Source organism: Coptis chinensis, chromosome 3 (assembly GCF_015680905.1).
Source record: "Coptis chinensis isolate HL-2020 chromosome 3, ASM1568090v1, whole genome shotgun sequence".
Lineage (NCBI taxonomy): Eukaryota > Viridiplantae > Streptophyta > Magnoliopsida > Ranunculales > Ranunculaceae > Coptis > Coptis chinensis.
In genome coordinates this window covers 100,738,074-100,759,541 of record NC_141458.1, presented here as the reverse complement: position 1 = coordinate 100,759,541, position 21,468 = coordinate 100,738,074, and the positions used below count along the sequence as shown (strand labels likewise).

Sequence of the window (21,468 nt, the reverse complement as noted above, 5' to 3'; positions counted from 1 at the left end):
AATTTCATGTTTTTTTTTTACAAGTGGAAAGGTAAAATGTAGCTAGATATATATTTTCTGTTTTATGGCAATGTTGATCACAGTCGATCCCATCATTTCCCAATCAGTCAATGGTTCCAAGGTTCTTCACTGCTTACATTATTGGTGTGTAATTGTGTATTATGAGATATGTAAATTTTGTTGTATTGTATATTGAGCTTGTTTGTGTGTTTGTTTACATCATTACACGCTAGATTAGTCTTTGCCACTTTCATGAAAAGCATAGATTCTATACTAACTTTTAATGGGCCAGAGCCCAGAGGCTCTTCTAAAATAAGTAGATGAGCATGAATATTTGATGTTTTTTTCGATAAATCATGAATATTTGATTAAAGGTATCATTTACCACCAATTTATTGTCTCGATTAAAATCATCACATCGACTATAGGCTAAAGTTTAGGCAAAAGACAGCCCACAGGAGGGGGGTCAAAAATTTTACATACATCGATAGCATCACGTACGGGTTAATTTAAATGAGGACCCATCTATCAGATATGCAGAGAAACAAATGGTCGTTTCATCACTTTCATGATTATGAGATGATATCCAATCTCTAAAATTCTATAATATCCACCTCTGAGATCTAATAATCAAGTGAGCCGAGCAAATGTTTTGGGCCGAGGGAGTATATAGACAAAAAGTCATTAGTTGGTTTCTGTCTGTCCTTATTCATCATCTCTTCTCTTCTCTTCGTCTCTCTTTCTTTTTCTCTATCTTCCTCTATATGTCTTCTCAATCTCACCCTCTCTACTCTCTCTCCTCTCACGCCACCCCAACTTGATTTCATAAAACAATCATAGTCTAAATCCCATAACTCCAACACCAATAACATATCCATCTTTAAGTAAACTCAATAATACTTAATTACAACATCCAAATACTAAATTTCTCTAATTGTATCAAAGGGAGAATAATGAGTATAAAAGTTTACAATATAATTTGAACAATTTACTAAGTAGGTATTGTTTGAAATTTTTGGTATTTGGATTATAATTTTGTATAGATATAGTGGTAATGTATGAAACGAGAGTGGTCAAGAAAAAAAAAATAGAAACAGTTGTGAAATTAAATAAAATTTAAACCAGAATAAATATTTAAGTCTAATGATTTAAAAGAGTTTAGTTTAAATTAGTACATACTTGAGGGAGTTTAGTCTAATTAACCCACTAAACTAATCACTTTATTATTGACTAATGACAATCTAAAAACAGGTCTCACAATCACCAGACAAACCGCTGTTTTGAGGATGAATCACCATTTCGTAGGGACAATAGTCCATGTGGGGTCCCATGCATATCTAAATAAAATCTTAAAAAACAGAAAAACAAATGATTTTACAGAAGAAAAAAGGTGTCAGCTATTTGACCTTCACTCACACTTCTCAATGCCAAATATTCCACTTACAAACCAGTTTACCACTGTACATAGTCGTTCGTTATTTTGTTTAGTCTTAAATCAGTTATAATCTCACTTTCCCACTATAACATATATATATTTTTTCTTTGAAGCATCTTCATTCCCTCACTCTCACACTTGCACAGTAAAAAAAGACCCTTCTTTAACTCCCTCTCTCTCTCTCTTATTCAGTGTCAATTATGTAATCTCTGTGAGCTTTCTCTATCAAACAATTCATACTTCAGTTTCAATAGTCTTAAATAGCTTTGTTAGTACAAAAAAGAAAGAAACGTTTTTTTTAATCTTTATCTTTTCTTCCACATGGCTGCAACCTCAAATCTCTGCAAATATCAGTACTTTTTATCTTACAACACAAACTTGATTACTTCTCTACGTCCCCTTTTCTGTGTTTGCAGTAAATTGTCTTTTTGTTGTTGCTTTTCTCATACTATTTCTGGGTCTTCATTAATTTAACATATGTTTTGTTCTTTCTTCAAGTTTGCCCCATCTTTCATATCAGTTTGTTTGGTGACTCAGTTTTATATCATTATTAGTTTCTTTCTTTCTTTTTCTTTTTTTTTGGTATTTGGAGTGCTTGGATGGGATATCTTTAGATTTTATCTATCAGCTTTTTCTTTGGGAGAAGAATGGGGATGCAACTGCTTCTTCTTGTGCTACAACTATGCATACTTCGTGGATCTGCAGGTGATTTTTAATTTAATTATACATTTTTTTCAATGGATAATTTGATGCACTTAGTGTATGAGTGTGTTTAGACCGATTTGGGGATCTGAGCTGGTTTCACAAGTTTTTATTTATATATATATATATGAAGTAGGATTTTGTTTCCCCCTGCAATGCATTGAAATGGGTACTGGCTGGATGTTAAAGAATTTCTGGATGGATGTCAGAACTGGATCTGACAATCTCATTGTGTGAAAGGGAATATCAACTTCACTAGTGTAGGTTGGAGCAATAGATTTTCAATAGAAGTCTATTGCTAGCTTTTGTAATACATTCTTGTTAGCTCTCGTAAGAGGATCTCATCATTTAGACACTGCAGCTTCCACTTTAAGTCCGGTAGGAATTGATTGTGGACTTACTGAATTTTGTCGTGACTCTTAAGTAATCGACTTCTGGCTAGCTTGATCAAATGCCCAGTGGTAAATGTCCACTAAAAAGACAATGTGAAGACTGAAACAATATCCTTTTTATGTGAAATCCTGGTTTCAGTAAAAGCGTTCTTATTCTTAGTTCTCCCGTCTGTAGGAGATAACATGGAGCTTTGAGAGTTGTCAGGTATTTATTTGACAGTGGAGGGATCAATTGCAAAAGGGCCTTGGGCCCTTGGGGGCAGCATGACCCTCACCATGATTTTTGGAACCCCTACCGAGTTATGAAGAAATATAAGATATCAAGCATAGACCAAGAATATGCTCTGGCTTTATTAGACGCCAAACGACTAGGACCATAACTCAGAAGGAAATTTAATCTTTTGTACCTGAAAAGAGCTGTTTATAACAACTTGTAGGAAATGTCACACGACTCATCATATGATTAGTGGTAGATTTGAAAACAGTTGGCACGGCCTTAAACCAACTCTTGATCACTCGAGTCCCAGTCCCCCTGACACCACATTTCTTGGTGATGCGGCTCAGACGTTGGCAGACTCCATGTAGGAATACATATATTTACGTGTGTATGTATTGTTAGTTGACCCAAGCTAAAACCATTTACAGTTTGATTTGTATTTAGGAACAGTGGGTAAGGGTCTATGAGTTTGCACATTGATTTGGCTTAAACGAACATTTACCATCCCCATCCCCCTCCCACCACAAAAAGAGGGTTAATCCTTGTGTTTGCCTTTGCGTTTCTATTATATTTTTAGTTGGTTGCTCCTCTCGGAATCTTAAGTTTTAGAAGGTTCTTTATAGTTTGGGATCTGAGTATTGGAAAAGGCAAACAATGTTGCCTATCTTTGTGGTATTGCATGGTGTGTTGATTTCCTACCATGTGGTATGAGAGGTAATGTATTGGAGGTCCAAGGATTAAAAAAGGGATGCCAACAAAACCGAAAGGCTTTGAGTTTCAAGCTCAAGCTCAAGGTGGGAGGAAAAACTTGTATTTGGAAAGTTCAAAGTCGAAGATTTTCTGGTTCAAATACTGTTACAAAGATCTTAATGGCCTCAACAACAAACATTAGAGGACAAGTGGGAGGAGTACGTTTTGAAAGCTTGTAGCACAATTCAGCTATCTCTTGTAGAAAAGGTTACCTGCAATTGGTGGGGGCGGGGGGTCAAATACTGTTACAAAGATCTTAATTAACAACAAACGTTAGAGGATGAGGATGAGGATGAGTGGGAGGAGTACGTTTTGAAAGCTTGTAGCACAATTCAGCTATCTCCTGCAGAAAAGGTTACCTGCAATGTCATGCATGAGGAGTCTATGACAATTTGGGGGATTGGATTACAAATACTCCTTTGAGGTGCGACTCGTCTTTATAAAAGTGGATTCTTTTGCAGAAGTTGAACAAGAAATGAGAACAAAAAGAAAAATGATTTAGCAAATAGCTTCATAGTTGACAATTGCAAGGGTCTTATCGAAGCCAGGATGGCACAAATTAATCATTTTTGTTTTTTTGTTTTTCCTTTAAATAAAATAAATTGACGACTTTTTTCTCTCTCTCAAGGGATACTCATATTGTATTGCTGTTATATCAGCAAGTGTAGTTCCTTCATGCTCATACGATCCATGAAGTTAGAGTGAGAGAGGGTATACTTTTTTTCTAGACACAAATACGCAGAACCAATTTATACTCTTGAGGATGATCAAACTTGTGCCAGATTTGAGGCAGAATCAAGTCTCTTGTTCAAAGGAGTATTGTAATAAATATTTGCATGCCTATAATTAGTGACTTGACCCAAAGTCTCTTGAACAATGACCAAAGCTTCTTTCATGCACTCCCATATAGTGACTTGACCCAAATTCTGGGGCAGGCGTTGTTGGAGAAACTCTGTCCACCAAATCAAAGCAAAACCGTGAAACCTAGTAGCAACCCAAGAAACCTTGCGATCTTTTGACATATTTTGATAAGCAAACACGTTCTCTATCGTGGCAATCCACTCAAAACAAACCTCAGGTTCCAAATACCTGTAGAGAACTTAATGTAAAATTTGAGGCATTAGAGAAGAGTGTGAATGATATAATTGAGAAAACATCTGGTTATGATGAGGAGTTCATTGCTTCAAATGAAAATTTGAGAAATTGAAAGTGGATTTGACGACTTCTCTCGATGTACATTTTGCTGAGTTACGAGATTTGTTGACAAATGGAAATGAACCTTGTAGAGATAATTTGCCTCATTATTGTGAATCGTCCTCCACCAACTGAGCGTGAGTTCAAGCCAAAAGTTTATATTCCAGAGTTTACAGGTATTTTGGAACCCGAGATCTGTTTTGAGTGGATTGCCACGATGGAAAACGTGTTTGCTTATCAAAATATGTCAGAAGATCGCAAGGTTTCTTGGGTTGCTACTAGGCTTCACGGTTTTGCTTTGATTTGGTGGACATAGTTTCTCCAACAACGCCTACCCCAGAATTTGGGTCAAGTCACTACATGGGAGTGCATGAAAGAAGCTTTGGTCACTGTTTGTGCCTATGAATTATGCAATTGTACGGGAAGTTGCAAGATTTGAAACAAGATTCTAAGACTGTGCAAGGGTATACTGAGTCCTTTTATCGTCTACATTGCAATCTACCAGAGAGTGAAGAAGTCCGCATTCGTCGTTATCTGCATGGTCTTAGGGGAGATATTCGGTATGATTTAGTCCATGTACGAATTGTCACCTTGGAGGAAACTTATAGTTTTGCTTCTGAGTCTGAGAAGAAAATGAGTTATATGTCATCTTACAGAGCTACTCTCATAGGTCCGAAGATAATTGTCAAGTGTTACAGTTGTGGTCAAGAAGGTCATGTTCAAGCAAATTGTCGTAAGAAGCCAGTTTTGACTATTGATATGGAGTCACCTCAACTTGAGACGAATGATGAAGCATATAGAGACACATCTGAGGGAATTTTTACTCCAGCAGATACAGGGTTCCCTATGCTTCTACCGCATGTTTCGCCAGTACATGAGTCTGCACGTGGTAATGTTTTCCAACAGAGTGCTACTTTATATAATCCACTGGCTTCTAAGACTTGTCCTGCTTATGTGGTTTTGGATAATGGTAGTAGTATTTCTTTGATTTCTGGTTGTATGGTTGACACACTTGGTTTGACTACTATGGTACATCGTCGACCTACGAAGGTGCATTCTTTCAGAGTTGGAGATTTTGAGGAATTAGCAGAGGCAGTTCGAGTTGGTGTTCGTATGAGAGATTTTAGTGACTATATTCTTTGTCATGTGAGTAGTCTTGATGCATGTGACTTGGTCTTAGGCACTACTTGGCAATTAGTGTCCGAGCTGTTTATCGTGCTTGGGAGCAGATTTATCGTCTTTCTCAGGGTCGATGTGTCTTTACATTGCGTAATCAACCATTGCATAAGATGTCGTCTCCTCAGATCGTGCTTGCTAAAGTTGGGAAGGATGCTTATTTGCTATCTCATCGTCGTAGTGATTGGAGATCTAAGAAGACTTTTAACTCGTTGGAGTCGAGTTCTTCAAGTGGGGGAGTATGATTTGAATTAGGGTTTCACATTGATAATTGAGTCCTATATTAGTTTCTATGTCATTAGGGAGTATTAGAATTGAGTCTAATTAGTATTTTGAGGTTATTTAGTATAAGAGTATTTTGGAGTTATTATTAATTCCGAATTTAGGGTGTTTTATTTGTTTTAGAAGTTCTTTTCCTATATAAGGAGTTGTAGGCCTTTGCCATAGTTAATTTTTGGATTGAATTGAATTGATTTTATTGAGTATTCGTGGAATTCGTTTAATTGCGATTGCATCAACATGTTTGGAAATTCAAGAGCATTTTGAACTTACTTGTTGTCTACAAAAATGTGAGCACACATTCTGACTGCAAAGGTGGCAATAGATGTCAGCTGCCTGCTGGAATACAGAAAACAGCTCAAAATCTAATCAAACTAAGGATGGTGTCAAAGCCAAGAATGAGGCAAATCAACTAATCAAGTGGTGTTTGGATCCTAAATTATGATGTTTTTTACTCTTGAGGAATACTTATGCTTTTAACAAAGTTTAGCTCCTTGATAATTTGATTGCACCGCCTCATGACATATATATGCTCATACAAGCAGTGGTCGACAAGTTGAAAATTTTACTTTTACCAAGGTCTCACATTATATTTGTTAAGGGCCAATGTGAGGCACTGGATTATATAGATCAGAAAGGTTGATGCATCAGTTCACACTCTTGACGTGTTGACTGATTTGAGGTAGAATTAGTTTTTTTCTGCAAAAGAAATATGTATTGTAAATACAGCCTTGGTCATAATAGATAGATGAACAGATGATTACATTCTAGTGGATAAAACAAAGTGGCTTGTGGAGTTGGTTGAACGACAGACAATTTGGTCACAAAGCTAAAAGAAATTTATGATCATAAAATGGTTACGCACGGAGCAAACTTGTGCAATGCAAAGATGACAATCTGGTGCATGTGTCGAAAGTTCAAGGCCATCTTGTTTGTGGAATCTGTTACTACAGAGTACAGACCCCGTTCATAACCCACCAGTCCCTGTAAGATATCTTACCTATCAAGATGTATGTTTTCTGAATAAATCGAAGGGGCATCATGGACTGAGTTTGTGCCAATAAGATTTTCGAGCACACATTTTGGCTGCGGAAGTGGCAACAGAAGTCTGTTGAAGTACATGGGGAAGAGAAATGTATGTTTTCAGCAATATATGTGTTGCCTGAGGGATACTTACCCAAGGTGGACATTGTTAGCAACGAGGGTTGAATTGATGAAGTCTGGGTTCATTGTTGACTCAGAGGTTGTGAGCCCAAAGTCCACAAGGGTACAGGAAACACTAACTTTTATTTTGTTGGGCGTCCTGATTTTTGTTGTTGTTGTGGCAGGCAATCTCCTATTTTGTTGAAGCTTCGTTGCGAATAATGTGTTCGTTAGGTTGTCGGTAAAGATTCCAGAGGTCCTAACCAGGAATCTTATGCGTTTTGTTACATTTTTACCTTTTAGAGGTAAAAAGATCAACGGGAAGTTACTTGAGGGTTTTACATTTTGACAAAAAATCATAACGGGCTGTTGATCTTCCCATATAGTCTCGTTTAATATACTTATAGCTCATATCTATTTGTTCGAGATTGTCATCACTAAGTACATAAAAACTATTTTTTTTTAAATGCCTTTTCATTGCGCACAAACCATTAGTAATTGTAATTTCATGAAATAACCTTTTACAAAATATAATGTTGAGAAACCAATAGCATATAAAGTAGATGTGTAGTTAACAAGGACATCCCGTTTCTTCAGTAATGTTTTGTGCTTCTATGTGTCCTATACTGAGACACACATAGTTAGAGTAAGTATCTCATTTTTGGGTAAAAGTTTAGAATTGTTTAGGACATTGACAATCTTTTCCATGTTCTTACCTTCCAGATTAGTAGGCCCTTTAGGACTTGTGAAGCATTTAGAAACTTAATGGTTTCTTGCAACTTATGCAAAAGTGGGAAATGTTTGTTTTTTTCTCTGCAGGCAATACTATATCCCCACTGCCAGCAACTTTTTCTGCTGCTCCCATAGAAGAAGGAATACCTGGCCTAGCTGATGATGAAAAATTACTGCAAAACAGCACACCAAGTGCATCACCTCTTTTTGATGGTAACCTTGCTGAATCATCAAACAATCAAATTTCTATTATTATAGTGTCATTCAATAAGGATTATGATTGGATAATGCAGGACCTATTTTACATTCTCCTAGTTCCTCTCCACCCCAAAAACTTGCACCTGTCCCTCAAACCATTGAAGTGCTAGTACCGTCAATAGCACCAAGTCCTCCAGTAGTAGTTCCATCAAATAAGTCAGCACCTATGGCCCAAACAGTGCCAGAACTAATACCTCCCACGCCACAAAGTGTGTCACAAAAAACTGCACCAGACATTCAGATCCCTGTTACGGCGCCACATGCTCTAGGTAATTCATTATTTTCATGCCGATTACCATGATTTGATGTCCAGTTTCTGTAGAACATAATGCAGCTTCTTTTTGTGACTATACAGTACCTGTTGCATCACCTCCAATAGATATTCCAGTAAAGTCACTACCGGTGCAACCCTCCAAACCAGGAATTGCTCCATCTGCAGTACCAGGTACACCCAATGAGATTTTCATGCCAACTACCATGATTTGATTTCCAGTTGCGATAGAACATAATGCAGCTTCGTTTTCTGACTATACAGTACCTATTGCATCACCACCAATAGATATTCCAGAAAAGCCACTACCGGTGCAACCCTCCAAACCTGGAATTGCTCCATCTGCAGTATCAGGTACACCTAATGAGATTTTCATGCCAACTACCATGACTCGATTTCCAGTTGCAATAGAACCTAATGCAACTTCTTTTCTGACAATACATTACCTGTTGCATCACCAACGATAGGTATTCCGCTAAAGCCACTACCATCCGCGGTATCAGGTACATCTAATGAGATTTTCATGCCAACTACCATGATTTGATGTCCAGTTGCAATAGAACATAATGCAGCTTCTTTTTGTGTCTATACAGTACCCGTTGCATCACCTCCAATAGATATTCCAGTAAAGTCACTACCGGCGCAACCCTCCAAACCAGGAATTGCTCCATTTGCAGTACCAGGTACACCTAATGAAATTTTCATGCCAAGTACCATGATTTGATTTCCAGTTGCAATAGAACATAATGCAGCTTCGTTTTCTGACTATACAGTACCTGTTGCATCACCACCAATAGATATTCCAGAACAGCCACTACCGGTGCAACCCTCCAAACCTGGAGTTGCTCCATCTGCAGTATCAGGTACACCTAATGAGATTTTCATGCCAACTACCATGAGTTGATTTCCAGTTGCAATAGAACCTAATGCAGCTTCTTTTCTGACTATACAGTACCTGTTGCGTCGCCACCAATAGATATTCCAGTAAACCCACTACCGGTGCAACCCTCCAAACCGGGAATTGTTCCATCCACAGTATCAGGTACATGTAATGACATCTTCATGCCAACTACGATGACTTCATTTCCAGCTGCAGTAGAACCTAATGCAGCTTATTTTCCAACAAGACAGTACCTGTTGCATCACCACCACTAGATATTACAGAAAAACCACTACCAGTGCAACCGTTTAAACCGGGAATTGCTCCATCTGCAGTATCAGGTACACGTAATGACACATTCATGCCAACTACAATGACTTGATTTCCAGTTGCAATAGAACATAATGCAGCTTCTTTTCCAATAACCCAGTGCCTGTTGCATCACCACCAATAGATATTCCAGAAAAGCCACTACCGGTGCAACCCTCAAAACCTGGAATTGCTCCTACAGTACAAGGTACGCCAAAATGAGATAAATCAGTGGTTTGACCACCATTCTTGGAGAAGTCACATTTTGGTACTTCTTTTTCTCATTGGTTCAAATAACAGAAATATGATAATATAACATTCTCAACGGCCCCAATGCTCTGATCTTTCAAATCCCTCCTACCATTTGTCTTGGGATAGAGTAAGGATGATATGTGTTTGGATCTGTAAAATTGTGGCAGAACTGTTATCTTATTATTTCTTGAGAAGAATTCGCGACACTCTAAACACGTGGATCAACCAACTCAAAAGTGTATAATTGATCTTAGACTTGATAATGTCCAAAAATGATGCTGCAGCGAGCACTCTTTGTCTCTAATGTCAACTCCTCCCCCCCCAGCACTAGTGGGAAGCAACATGGAATTCCAGTTCCTCTGCATTCACATTTTGCTACATCATTGGTTCAAATAATAGAAATATAAGGATGCTATGCGTTCATTGTGTTGAAATCTGTAAAATTGTGTCTGAACTATTGTCTTATTATTTCTTGAGAAGAATTCTCTACACCCTGAACACGTGGATCAACCAATTCAAAAGTATATACTTTACAAGTGATTTTAGACTTGATAATGTCCAAAAATGATGCTGCAGAACATTCTGTGTTTCCAATGTCAACTCCTCCCCCGAGCATTAGTGGGAAGCAATATGGAATTCCAGTTGCTGCACCACCAAAGGATACCTCCAGCCAATCGTCACCTGTGAATCATCCCCCAACAAAAGGTATGTTTGAATCCATATCTCTTGGATTTGAGATCACCAACTTGAAAAAAATGGTAATTTTTGTAATTGATTATAGATTAATTATGTCCAAGTGTCACAGAGCATGGCGTGTCTCCAGTTGAATCACCGCCAAGAACAATTCCTGAAGAACCAGTGGTTATGCACCCATCCAAACCAGGAGTTGCTCCATCTCCATTATCAGGTACACCTGGGGAGAAAAATTAGAGGTATACATAGCATAGCATTCACGTAGTTACATCTGAGAATAGGTCTATTGTCTTTTCTCTGTAACTACTGATGCCCGAATCCTTCACATCAATCCTGGGTACTTCTTTTGGGACTACTATGTCTAGATATGGGTTTCTGGTTGGAAGCTGATTTTGTATAGAATTTTTTTTTTCATTTCATCAAATAAGATGTATTATTACAAGGTAATTAGTGCTCAGCACCTACTTGTAAAATCTGAATTGAGTTGCTAAACCGTACAACATGTTCTTCTACCCTGGATTTGACAATCAACCAACTTAAGCCGTATATACTTCTGTAGCTTATTTTAGATTGATAGTGTCCAAATTTGATGTTACAGTACATGCTGAGCGTCCAACATCGCCTCCTCCCCCCAGTACCGTTAATAAGAAGTATGGAGAGCCAGTTGCTGCGCCTCCAATGGAAAAATCTAACCGGTTTACACCCGTGAACCAACCCCCTATTAGAGGTACATTGCAAATTAGTATTCCACAATATTTGGATTTGAGGATCGACCAACCTGAAATTTAAATACTTCTGTAATTGATTGTAGATTGATAATGTCCAACTTTGATGTTACAGAACATGTTGTGTCTCCAATGTCGCCTCCTCCCCCCAGCACCAGTAATAAGGAAAATGGAGTGCCAGTTGCTGCTCCTCCAAAAGAAATATCCAGTCGGTTTTCACCCGTGAATCATCACCCTGTAAAAGGTACATGGCAAATCAGTGATTAACATGAATTTGAAGATCAACCAACCTTACTTGTAGATACTTTTGTAATTGTTGTGGAGTGATTATGTCCAATTCTGATGTCACAGATCATGCTGTGTCTCCAATGCCGACTCCTCCTCCCATCACCACTAGGAAGGAATTTAGAATGCCAAGTGCTCCACCTCTGAAGAAAACATTTCACCAGTCGTCACCCATGAGTCATTCACCAACAAAAGGTACTTTGGGAAGTCAGTAACACCCTATACCCTGGGTTTAAGGAGCGACCATGTCAAATTTTAGATATATTTCTAGTTGATTATAGATTTTAATATCCAGAATGATGTTTCAGAGCATGTTGTGTCTCCAATATCATCCCCTCCGCCCAGCACCAGTAAGAAGGAATATGGAATGCCAGCTTCTGCACCTCCAAAGCAACGATTTGACCAGTTGTCACCCATGAACCATCCGCCGGCAAAAGGTATTTGGAGAATCTTGTTGAGCCTTCACTGTGGACTGGTAAGCAACAACTTTATGCTAATGAATGTGCACATTTCTCACAGACCACCCTCCTACTCTAGCTCCTGCGCCATACAAAGCCGTAAGGCCCTCTAATATTGTGCCTGCACCTTCAGTAGTATCTCCCAAGCATGATAAAAAGAAATTGCTTCGTAGTCCAGCATCTTTACCCCCAATTTCATCTAATAAGCGGCATCATAGAGGTGAAGGACTCACTCCTGCTCTTGCACCATCGAATTCAGTTGTTCCTCCAAGTTACAACAACCAAGGTAATAAGTAGCTTCTCTCTTTCTTTTCCTTACCCCCCTCCCACCCACCTTTTAACTAAAAAATCTATAAAGACCTTGTTGAAAGTAAGTTCTCAAATAATTGTGTCTTCTGGTGTCTCATTTGTTTTTCCTATTACAGGTCCACTTATCCCTCACGCTCCTTCACATCCTCCATCAGTGGCACCAAAAAGGAGTAGGCTAAGGCACCATTATCCTCCACCAATGACTCATGGTACTAAAACAGTCCAACAATTATGTGTGCTGGCTGTTTCAGATGCACCCCCGGGCTCCTTGTTGATATTTAACCTTCTTACATGGCAGGTCCAGTCTCCCCAGTCCAACCACCGTCTCCCTCAACAGTCGCTGAGGATTCACCTGCACCAACCCCATCATCAGCAATTCCATCTGCACAAACCAAAAGTATTGAATCAGTGATTTACATATTTGATTAATTCTGAACCTGCTATTTTCCATCAACAGTGATGATGGATGCTCACTATGTTTCATGAATTTGTTTTATGTCTGAAGGTCCAGTTCGTCCTCCTTTAAGTGCTCCATTAGCGTCTCCTCCAATGAAGCCAAAGATGTCACTGCTACCACCTCCGCCTCCTAATCAGGGTACATAAATACCGGCCTCTCTGTTATAATAGATATTACTAGTGTTGTGTTTTGTTTTTCCTGTTGTATACTGCATCAGTTGCACTGTGTGGGTAAAATATAAGCTTTACTCTACTTGTAGATTGTACATCACTTGCATGCTTGGAACCATTAACAAACAGCCCTCCCGGAGCGCCCTGTGGCTGTGTTTTGCCAATCAAAGTTGGACTGCGTCTTGGTGTTGCACTGTACACCTTCTTCCCTTTAGTTTCAGAGCTGGCTGAGGAGATAGCTGCAGGGGTTTTCATGAAGCAAAGCCAAGTTCGAATCATGGGAGCAAATGCAGCCGCCCAGGAACTGGAGAAGACAGACGTCCTCATTAATCTGGTACCACTTGGAGAAAGGTTTGATAACACCGCAGCATTTTTGACATATGAAAAGTTGTGGCACAAGCAGGTTGCATTAAAGACTTCCTTCTTTGGCGACTATGAAGTATTATATGTTAGCTATCCAGGTAGATATATATCTCATTGGAGTTTTTCTCTTTTTTAGCTATATCTTGGATGCTACTGCTTAATCAGGACTGTTGCCTCCTTTCAGGCCTTCCTCCCTCACCACCTTCGGCACCCTCGAGCATTACCGTTATAGATGGAGTACCTTACAGGAATGGAAACAATGCAAGAGCAATACATCCTTTGGGGGTTGATGTGAGGAGGAAACGGGAAGGAGGACTTGGTGGCAGCATAATCGCTATCATAGTTCTATCATCTTTTGCAGCCCTGGTTTTGTGTGCTGGGGCTGCTTGGCTTTTGGTGTTAAAATGTGGGAATCATAGTCATCTTGCAGGAAAAACTCCTAGGAGCTCAATACGTTCCATAGCAAAGCAATCAGGTAAGAATCTTATAATAATACCCTGTCATGGGTTCATCCAACTGCTTTTCTTTTTTGAATAAGTAGTGGTTACTTCGAATTTATCAGGTGCTGGTGGGTCTACAATGTTTGGAAGTGGGATCAGTTCTACATCACTATCCTTTGGTTCTAGTATCACACCATATACAGGATCTGCTAAGACTTTTAGTGCCGATGAGATAGAAAGAGCCACTTGTAACTTTGATGATTCAAGAATACTCGGTGAAGGCGGCTTTGGGCGTGTGTACAAAGGTACTCTGGAGGATGGATCAGAGGTTGCCGTAAAGATTCTTAAGAGAGATGACCAACAGGGTGGTCGTGAATTCTTAGCGGAGGTTGAAATGCTTAGCCGTCTTCATCACAGAAATTTGGTGAAGTTAATTGGTATATGCACTGAGGACAGTTCCCGCTGCCTGGTCTATGAATTGATTCCCAATGGAAGTGTGGAATCACATTTACACGGTAAGAGTGATTTCTAGCATTCCATCTTTGATTGTCTGCATAGCTCTGATGAATATTTGATCTTAGAAGTTCTCATTTTACGATAGTTTTGAATGATACCTCCTGTATGTTCAGGAGTTGATAAGGAAATTGCTCCGCTTGATTGGGGATCCCGGACGAAAATAGCACTTGGTGCAGCTCGAGGTCTAGCTTATTTGCATGAAGACTCAAGTCCCCATGTTATCCACCGTGATTTCAAGTCAAGTAACATATTATTGGAACATGACTTTACTCCAAAGGTATCTGATTTCGGCTTGGCTAGAACAGCTTTAGATGAGGGAAGCAATCACATCTCAACACGTGTTATGGGAACTTTCGGGTAAGAAATTTATTTTTTCATGATTACCAACATTACTTGTTACATGCTTCAGTAAGCATGGAGCATAAATACAAAGGGCCATCAAACAACAGCTAGGTCCAGTTTCACTTCGTCGATTAAATTAGTGTGAAGATAAATTGTGATTAACACTAGTGAAGATGCTCGATAATTGTTCAACACCGATTCATATTAGGGGTTTTTAACACCCAGATCAGGACCTGCACACCCATATAATATAGTATTTTTAAAGATGTCTTGTCTAATTCTGCCTTTATTTTATACTTATAACTTCTTACTTCTTCTTAGGTATGTAGCTCCAGAATATGCAATGACCGGGCATCTTCTTGTCAAGAGTGATGTTTACAGCTATGGCGTGGTGCTTCTTGAACTCCTAACAGGAAGAAAGCCTGTGGACATGTCACAGCCTGAAGGTCGAGAGAACTTGGTTGCTTGGGCAAGTCCACTTCTTACTAGTAAGGAAGGGCTTGAAATGATTATCGATCCATCTCTAGGGTCTAATTTTCCATTTGATAGTGTAGCAAAGGTAGCAGCTATAGCTTCAATGTGTGTACAACCAGAAGTCTCCCACCGACCATTTATGGGTGAGGTAGTACAGGCCTTAAAACTTGTGTGTAATGAGTGTGATGAAACGAAAGAAGCAGGATCAGAAAGTAGCCAGGAGTACATGTCTGTTGTAGATATTGATATCAGGACAAGCAATGGTTCAGGTCATCTTTTGGAAACCTCGCATGCACATTGCTCGGATTATGATTCCAGTTTAGAAGTCGGTAGAGCACTTTCTGCATCTGACATATTAAGCACATCAAGGAGATTGGGACGACAGTCATCAGAATCATTTAGAAGACATTCCAGTTCAGGACCTCTTAGAACAGGGAAGAGGAGACAGTTCTGGCAGAGAGTAAGAGGTCCGTCTAGAGGCAGTGTAAGCGAGCATGGAGCTGTGTTCAGATTATGGGGAGGATCCCATTAGTTTAGCCAGTTACCTGAGATGGTTTTGTTGTAGTATTCCACTTGGTTTTGAAGTCACATTCATTAAACATTGATCAAGCAAGTTGAGACTGATGTAAATAAATTTGAGGTGTCGCTAAGGACTCAAAATGCTTGTAAAGTTATGACCTGCACAGTAATTGCTGCTCTCAGAAATTGGAAATGAGAATTTAGAAAGAAGCAGCACATTACAGTAACAGAGACTACCGGCCAATTTTTCTCGAAATATAACCTTTGTAGAGCCAGTGCTTCCGTCATTTATAGGAAGCATTTGTCTTCTTAATCCTAATAAATATTCTTTGTTGAGGTAGTTTAGATTTTCTTTTCAGTTTAATTTCATTACTCATACTAACGCCTATAATGTAGTTTCAGTTTGTAATAAAAGCTGCTGCTTCATGGCTAATTTCATTTTTTTATTTTCGGTCCTTCCTGCTTCATGGCTACCTATTCGAAACCGAAATCAATCGGGTTAATAAAAAACTCCTATTCTAAAATTCAAATTTGAATCAATCATTAAAAATTTAAATTCCGGACCCGATTTGTTGTTCTAGATGTAAAGAGGTCCCACTAATTATAGTTAACAATTTAGCGAATTATTCGTTTAATTCGGAAAACGTTTAAAAAAGTCATATTTTTTCAATGACACGGAATAATTTATTAATTCGGCAAGAAATCATTAATTCGCAAATTAGTTGTATTGTCACTATAAGTTTGCTAAGTATGTTATAAAATTTTATCGTATTTTTTTTTTTTTTAGTTTCGTATTATACTCGAATTACTTACGAACCCGACTTTTTGCCGTTTCCGTTTTTTTTAATCCAAATTGAAAAAACGAATTCTTATTGAAGCTCGAATTTTATTCGAATATTTTTCGTATCGAATTTTTGCCGTATTACGAATTGCTAACTAGGCTACTAAGTTACTAACCCACTAATTTAGATTAAATATGTTAAATTTGTCGGGATAAAAAAAAATAGTAATTTCTGAAAATTTGTCTAGAATTTCTAATAGAATTGTCGAAATTTCAAATGGAATTGTCGAAAGTTTAGATAGCATGGGTTGTAATAATAGTGTGAAAATTTATCTAGAATTTTCGATTAAATTGTCGAAATTTCAGATGATATAGGCTGTAGCATGAAATTGTAATAATAAAGTTTAGTACTATTAAAATTTATTAAAGCCTATTATTAAAAAAACGACGTATGAAAAAAAAATACTGTAACTGGGGAGTTCTTTAAAGGAGAGAGAAGATATATGTGAGCGAAGATCAGAGGCCCTCCCGAAAACTGAGTTGCTTTCAGTGCAATCCAATAACTCGACATAGTGAAGTTCAGTTTAATAAAAATAAATAAAAATAAATAAATAGCTCATATATATTTTAAGAAATTAAAGACACATGATAAATGGTGACACCTCGATCTTTTCTCACAGCAAACGAAGCTACCATGTTCTAAGTTTCTAACTGAAACTTCACGATTGTAGTCGAAGAATCCAAGTCACCCACGCAACTCCACAATTTTTTGGTGAAACAATAACGTTCAAAAGGATGGTTGTCCAAAAACCGTCAACTGTATTGTTTGGAGGGACTCAAAAGCCAGTCAAAATATCAGTCCATAAGGGTAAGTCCAATGGTCCGCCATCCTACCAAATATATGATGCAAATTGTAATTCAATGGTTCTCAAAACACTAACTCGTTAACGCTATATCTATTTTTTTAACGGGTAGAAAAAATCTATCCACACGCCAGTAGGAGTGGTGGCGGCCATAATTTAAAAAAATATTTTCCACACGCAACTCACAATAGCGGCTAGAAAATGTGTTCCTACCAAATTTATTTTTAATAATTTAGTTTTTCTAATTATCTTTCTATCCATAATCTTTTACATTTTGGTTTATGTTATTGAGAAAGAGAATTGAAGAAAAGGGCAAAATGAAAAGGGAAAATAAAAACCATTTGACTCACGCCTATATCAATAGCCCCTACAAATTTATTTTCTTTGTTTATGGGCTTTGGCCACACGCCTATAACAATGGAGGCTTGTTGAAAAACCACTAAGCTTAGGTACGCTGTCCGCTAACCCACTGTGTTATTCTATTACGATGTGATGGGGCACCAAATTGTTGGACTTAGCCTAACAAAACAACATGTGATGGCCTTATTATAGTGTAATTGTCTATTTTTTTTAGATAATATAATTGTCTTTTTGTATAGGCATATAGCCAATTACATTTCTATCTTGATGACGATAGTTTCTTTCTGCAGCAGACTTAATTGTTGGGCATATTGTATGTTGGGGTTTGTTTTGGTCCCTGATGGTACTTGAGCTGAGTTGATTGCAAATTTGCACCACGCCCACTACATCAGAAGCAAAGTTTCATCGTGATCCTTTACCTAAAAAAAATTACATGGTAATCTCATTTTATTCACTCGATTTTTCAGTTTCCTTATAGTTGTGGACAGACTTGTCTACAAACAACACATTTTTATTAGTTAAATCCATTTTTAATCAGTTATACAATTTTTTTGGCAGCCACTCCACCAATCAGAAACTGAAGTCTTATGGAAGGCAAACAGTTACCTGTGCACAAACTTATTCTGTTTCCATATGCTGATTTAAAAAACCACTGAAAGTTTCCACTCAATTTAATTTTACATGACGCTCGATTGCTCTTAAATTCCAAAAAGAGTTAAGTGGGCAACAACATTTGTTTGACTTTTTGATAAACTAACATAAATAAGTGAAAGTGATATTACACACAAATGACGACACTTTATACACATACTTTCCGAGAAACAAACAAGTATACAGAATTTAAAAGTGCTTCCTAAGCAGCCAGGCCATCTTGAGTTCCAAAAAATGTCGACATTTTCTTCCTTTGTTACGAAACACAATCTTCTTTATATTCACAACATTCATCATAATCAAGTCTCACATCACCACCCATTTCTCCAAATCTCTACCACCATCCTTTTTAACTTTAAAGTTTGGTTTTTTATTCTTTTTTTTTTGGCTTCAAGTATCTTAAATTTTCATGAAGTTTTTTTTTTTTTTTTTAGTATTCTAGATTCTCTGCTTTTTGGGTATTATAAAGCTTAATACCCAAGTCTTGAAAACTCTCACATGTTCTTCTTTGAGGTTAGAGATATTTAACATTAACAGTAAGTTTTTGTTTTTTGGTGTTTAAAGTATCTGAATTTTTATGTTTTCTTTGTGTGCAGAATCTTGGGGAGTTACTATATGATTACAAAACTTATCAACTATTTCCAGGTAGAACATAAAAAGAAGTTGAATTTTTAACTTTTGAGTTGATAGTTTTGTAATTTGAAGCTTTGTATTTTTATTTTTTGAGGAAAAAAGAGACAATATTGCAACTAGTATCAAGTGCCATGACGACAACGAGTTGCAGTAATGGTGACTCAGATAAATGCAGAGATGACTCACTAGCATTAGCATTGAAACTTATTGCTATTAGTGCAATACTAGTTTGTGGAATATTGGGCATTTCGTTACCTTTAGTTGGGAAAAATAGGAAGTTCTTGAAAACAGATGGGAATTTCTTTTTTGCAATGAAGGCATTTGCAGCTGGAGTGATATTAGCAACTGGCTATGTTCATATGTTATCAGATGGATCGGCTGCGCTGACTGCCCCATGTTTGGGTGGATCACTTTGGTTGAAATTTCCATTTTCGGGTTTTATAGCAATGATGGCTAGTTTGGGGACATTGATGGTTGAATTTGTTGGGACTCAGTTTTTTGAGAGGAGACAAAGGAAGAGGAGAGTTGTGGATGAGATTAGAAGAGATGAATTGGTTGATTCGGAGGCTGGGGGTGAAATTGCTGCGAGTGAGAGAGTTGAGAGGAGGGATGGACATGAGAAGGTCTTTGGAGAGGAAGATGGAGGTGGTATGCATATTGTTGGGATACATGCACATGCGGCGCATCATAATCATAATCATAATCATGGAAGTGAAGCGTGCGATGGACATGTGGCACATGGGCATTCTCATGGGTTAGGGATTCTTGGTGAAGGCGAGGAGGAGCCAGGAGTACGACATGTGGTGGTTGCGCAGGTATATATTTTATTTGGTGGTAGCATTTTCTTGAAAGTAAAGAGATGTTTGTTTTTTAGACTTAGCATTTATAGAGACCAAGGACAAGTGATTCAACATTTAGAGGTTGTTTGTTTTGAAACAGTTTTGCTTTTCAGGCATATTTAAGTCACATTCAGCGTTAAGTACATAATGCTAAAGGTTGAATTGCAACTGTTCTCTAACATTAAGCATTTGGCATGTTAAAAAATCAAGCACCATCTATAAGTTTGATTGGTGGAGCTGTAGATTAGATAAAATGGAAATCTTGGTTTGGGCTGTTTACTTTCTCGGATGAGGAATGCGTACTGTATAGAGTATAGACACTAGATGATAAACATTTTGTTTGGGATCCTAAAAAAGGATTACTGTGATTTGGACAAAACGTTTGTCTATAACTAAGCGGCCTCTGTCAAGAGTGTTACCTGGTAGCATTCTTGACCTCAGACACCCACATTACCTAGTCCGTGATCATCTTTCCAAACTACATAATCGCATCATCTTTATGGCCAAATTAAAAACGTCTGAAAAAGGTCCTGATCAGCTAATCTGTCTTTTCTACTTTATTTACTATAGAAAATGGGAAACATTTCTTATTGTAGTGTGAGAGTCCTTTTTTAGTACAATTTAAAGGGAATTTGATCTGTTTCTCACTCTTATGAAAATGCAGATTGGTCATATAATTTGTTTCCTAAATTTGTGTTCTATTTTCTTTTTTTGTTTGTAGATATTGGAACTTGGCATTGTGTCACACTCTGTGATCATCGGGTTGTCGCTTGGGGTGTCTCAAAGCCCCTGTACAATAAGACCACTAATAGCAGCACTATCATTCCATCAATTTTTCGAAGGGTTTGCACTGGGTGGATGCATCTCCCAAGCTCAGTACAAAAAGGTCCTCTCTACTGTCATGGCTTGCTTCTTTGCAATTACAACCCCCGCAGGGATTGGATTAGGCATCGGGATTTCTTCAATGTACAATCAAAATAGTGCAAGAGCACTGGTTGTGGAAGGTATCTTGGACTCTATATCTGCTGGCATTTTGATATACATGGCGCTGGTTGATTTAATTGCTGCGGATTTCTTAAGTAAGAAGATAAGCTGCAATCTCAGACTCCAAGTAGTCTCTTACTGCACTCTCTTCCTCGGGGCTAGTTTGATGTCGTTGCTTGCAATCTGGGAGTGATCTCATAATTGTAAATATTTTCATTTTAGTGTGTACTCAGTAGAAATTTTTTTTATAGAGAAATCAAGGGAAAAATGATGAATGAAGATTCACTTTCTTCTATAATACTTCTGCATCTATAACAATCTGGGAATGTTGATGCCCAGCAGGCAGCAGCACAGAACAACGTTTCATTCACTGACCCCGTATCTTATTTGCTTAGCATTTTCCTTAAAAGGACTGACTGACTGAACACTACAAAATATGTCCTTCTTTTATTCCCGTTCTGTTTAAACTTTAAACAACACAAGCTCAGCTCTTTAAAACTCAAAATACACTGGAAGCCGTGTTACTGCAGTGGAGAACTGGAGATATACCAAGGAAAGTTATCTCATTAAAAACAACAATTTTTATCTTGGATAAGTTATACTGTTGGATTACAAA

General features: G+C 37.9%; 2 protein-coding genes across 9 annotated transcripts; both read left to right on the top strand.

Annotated features, from left to right (window-relative positions):
• Positions 1 to 1,470: 1,470 nt before the first annotated feature.
• LOC147512168 (Protein kinase superfamily protein) lies at positions 1,471 to 16,174 on the top strand. 7 transcript variants are annotated; one of them, XM_086595137.1, is made up of 26 exons: positions 1,471 to 2,140; positions 8,108 to 8,233; positions 8,314 to 8,547; positions 8,634 to 8,723; positions 8,814 to 8,903; positions 9,017 to 9,052; positions 9,143 to 9,232; positions 9,323 to 9,412; positions 9,502 to 9,591; positions 9,681 to 9,770; positions 9,860 to 9,946; positions 10,567 to 10,695; positions 10,796 to 10,897; positions 11,282 to 11,410; positions 11,524 to 11,652; positions 11,760 to 11,888; positions 12,002 to 12,130; positions 12,213 to 12,437; positions 12,577 to 12,669; positions 12,759 to 12,857; positions 12,966 to 13,055; positions 13,177 to 13,548; positions 13,635 to 13,925; positions 14,013 to 14,405; positions 14,520 to 14,763; positions 15,070 to 16,174. In XM_086595137.1, the coding sequence occupies exons 1-26, from the start codon at positions 2,083 to 2,085 to the stop codon at positions 15,752 to 15,754; spliced, it is 4,320 nt and encodes a 1,439-aa protein (XP_086451263.1). In that variant the 5' UTR covers positions 1,471 to 2,082; the 3' UTR covers positions 15,755 to 16,174. The 7 variants fall into 7 exon arrangements, with proteins under 7 accessions (XP_086451263.1, XP_086451267.1, XP_086451265.1 ...); XM_086595141.1 differs by lacking the exon at positions 9,143 to 9,232; XM_086595139.1 differs by lacking the exon at positions 9,502 to 9,591.
• Positions 16,175 to 18,576: 2,402 nt separating this feature from the next.
• On the top strand, positions 18,577 to 21,150 carry LOC147512167 (zinc transporter 4, chloroplastic-like). Of its 2 annotated transcripts, none has more exons than XM_086595135.1 (4): positions 18,577 to 18,909; positions 18,993 to 19,041; positions 19,132 to 19,844; positions 20,590 to 21,150. In XM_086595135.1, exons 1-4 carry the CDS (start codon positions 18,895 to 18,897, stop codon positions 21,043 to 21,045), a joined length of 1,233 nt encoding a protein of 410 aa, XP_086451261.1. In that variant the 5' UTR covers positions 18,577 to 18,894; the 3' UTR covers positions 21,046 to 21,150. The 2 variants fall into 2 exon arrangements, with proteins under 2 accessions (XP_086451261.1, XP_086451262.1); XM_086595136.1 differs by having other exon boundaries at positions 18,619 to 18,909; positions 19,124 to 19,844.
• Positions 21,151 to 21,468: the final 318 nt, after the last annotated feature.

Coding starts and splice junctions, on each gene's coding strand:
- LOC147512168 (XM_086595137.1), top strand. CDS start 2,083: ATGGGGATGCAACTGCTTCTTCTTGTGCTACAACTATGCATACTTCGT. Junction 8,904..9,016: donor TGCTCCATCTGCAGTATCAG/GTACACCTAATG, acceptor CACCAACGATAG/GTATTCCGCTAAAGCCACTA. Junction 10,696..10,795: donor GAATCATCCCCCAACAAAAG/GTATGTTTGAAT, acceptor CAAGTGTCACAG/AGCATGGCGTGTCTCCAGTT.
- LOC147512167 (XM_086595135.1), top strand. Junction 19,042..19,131: donor AACTTATCAACTATTTCCAG/GTAGAACATAAA, acceptor TGAGGAAAAAAG/AGACAATATTGCAACTAGTA. Junction 19,845..20,589: donor GACATGTGGTGGTTGCGCAG/GTATATATTTTA, acceptor TTTTGTTTGTAG/ATATTGGAACTTGGCATTGT.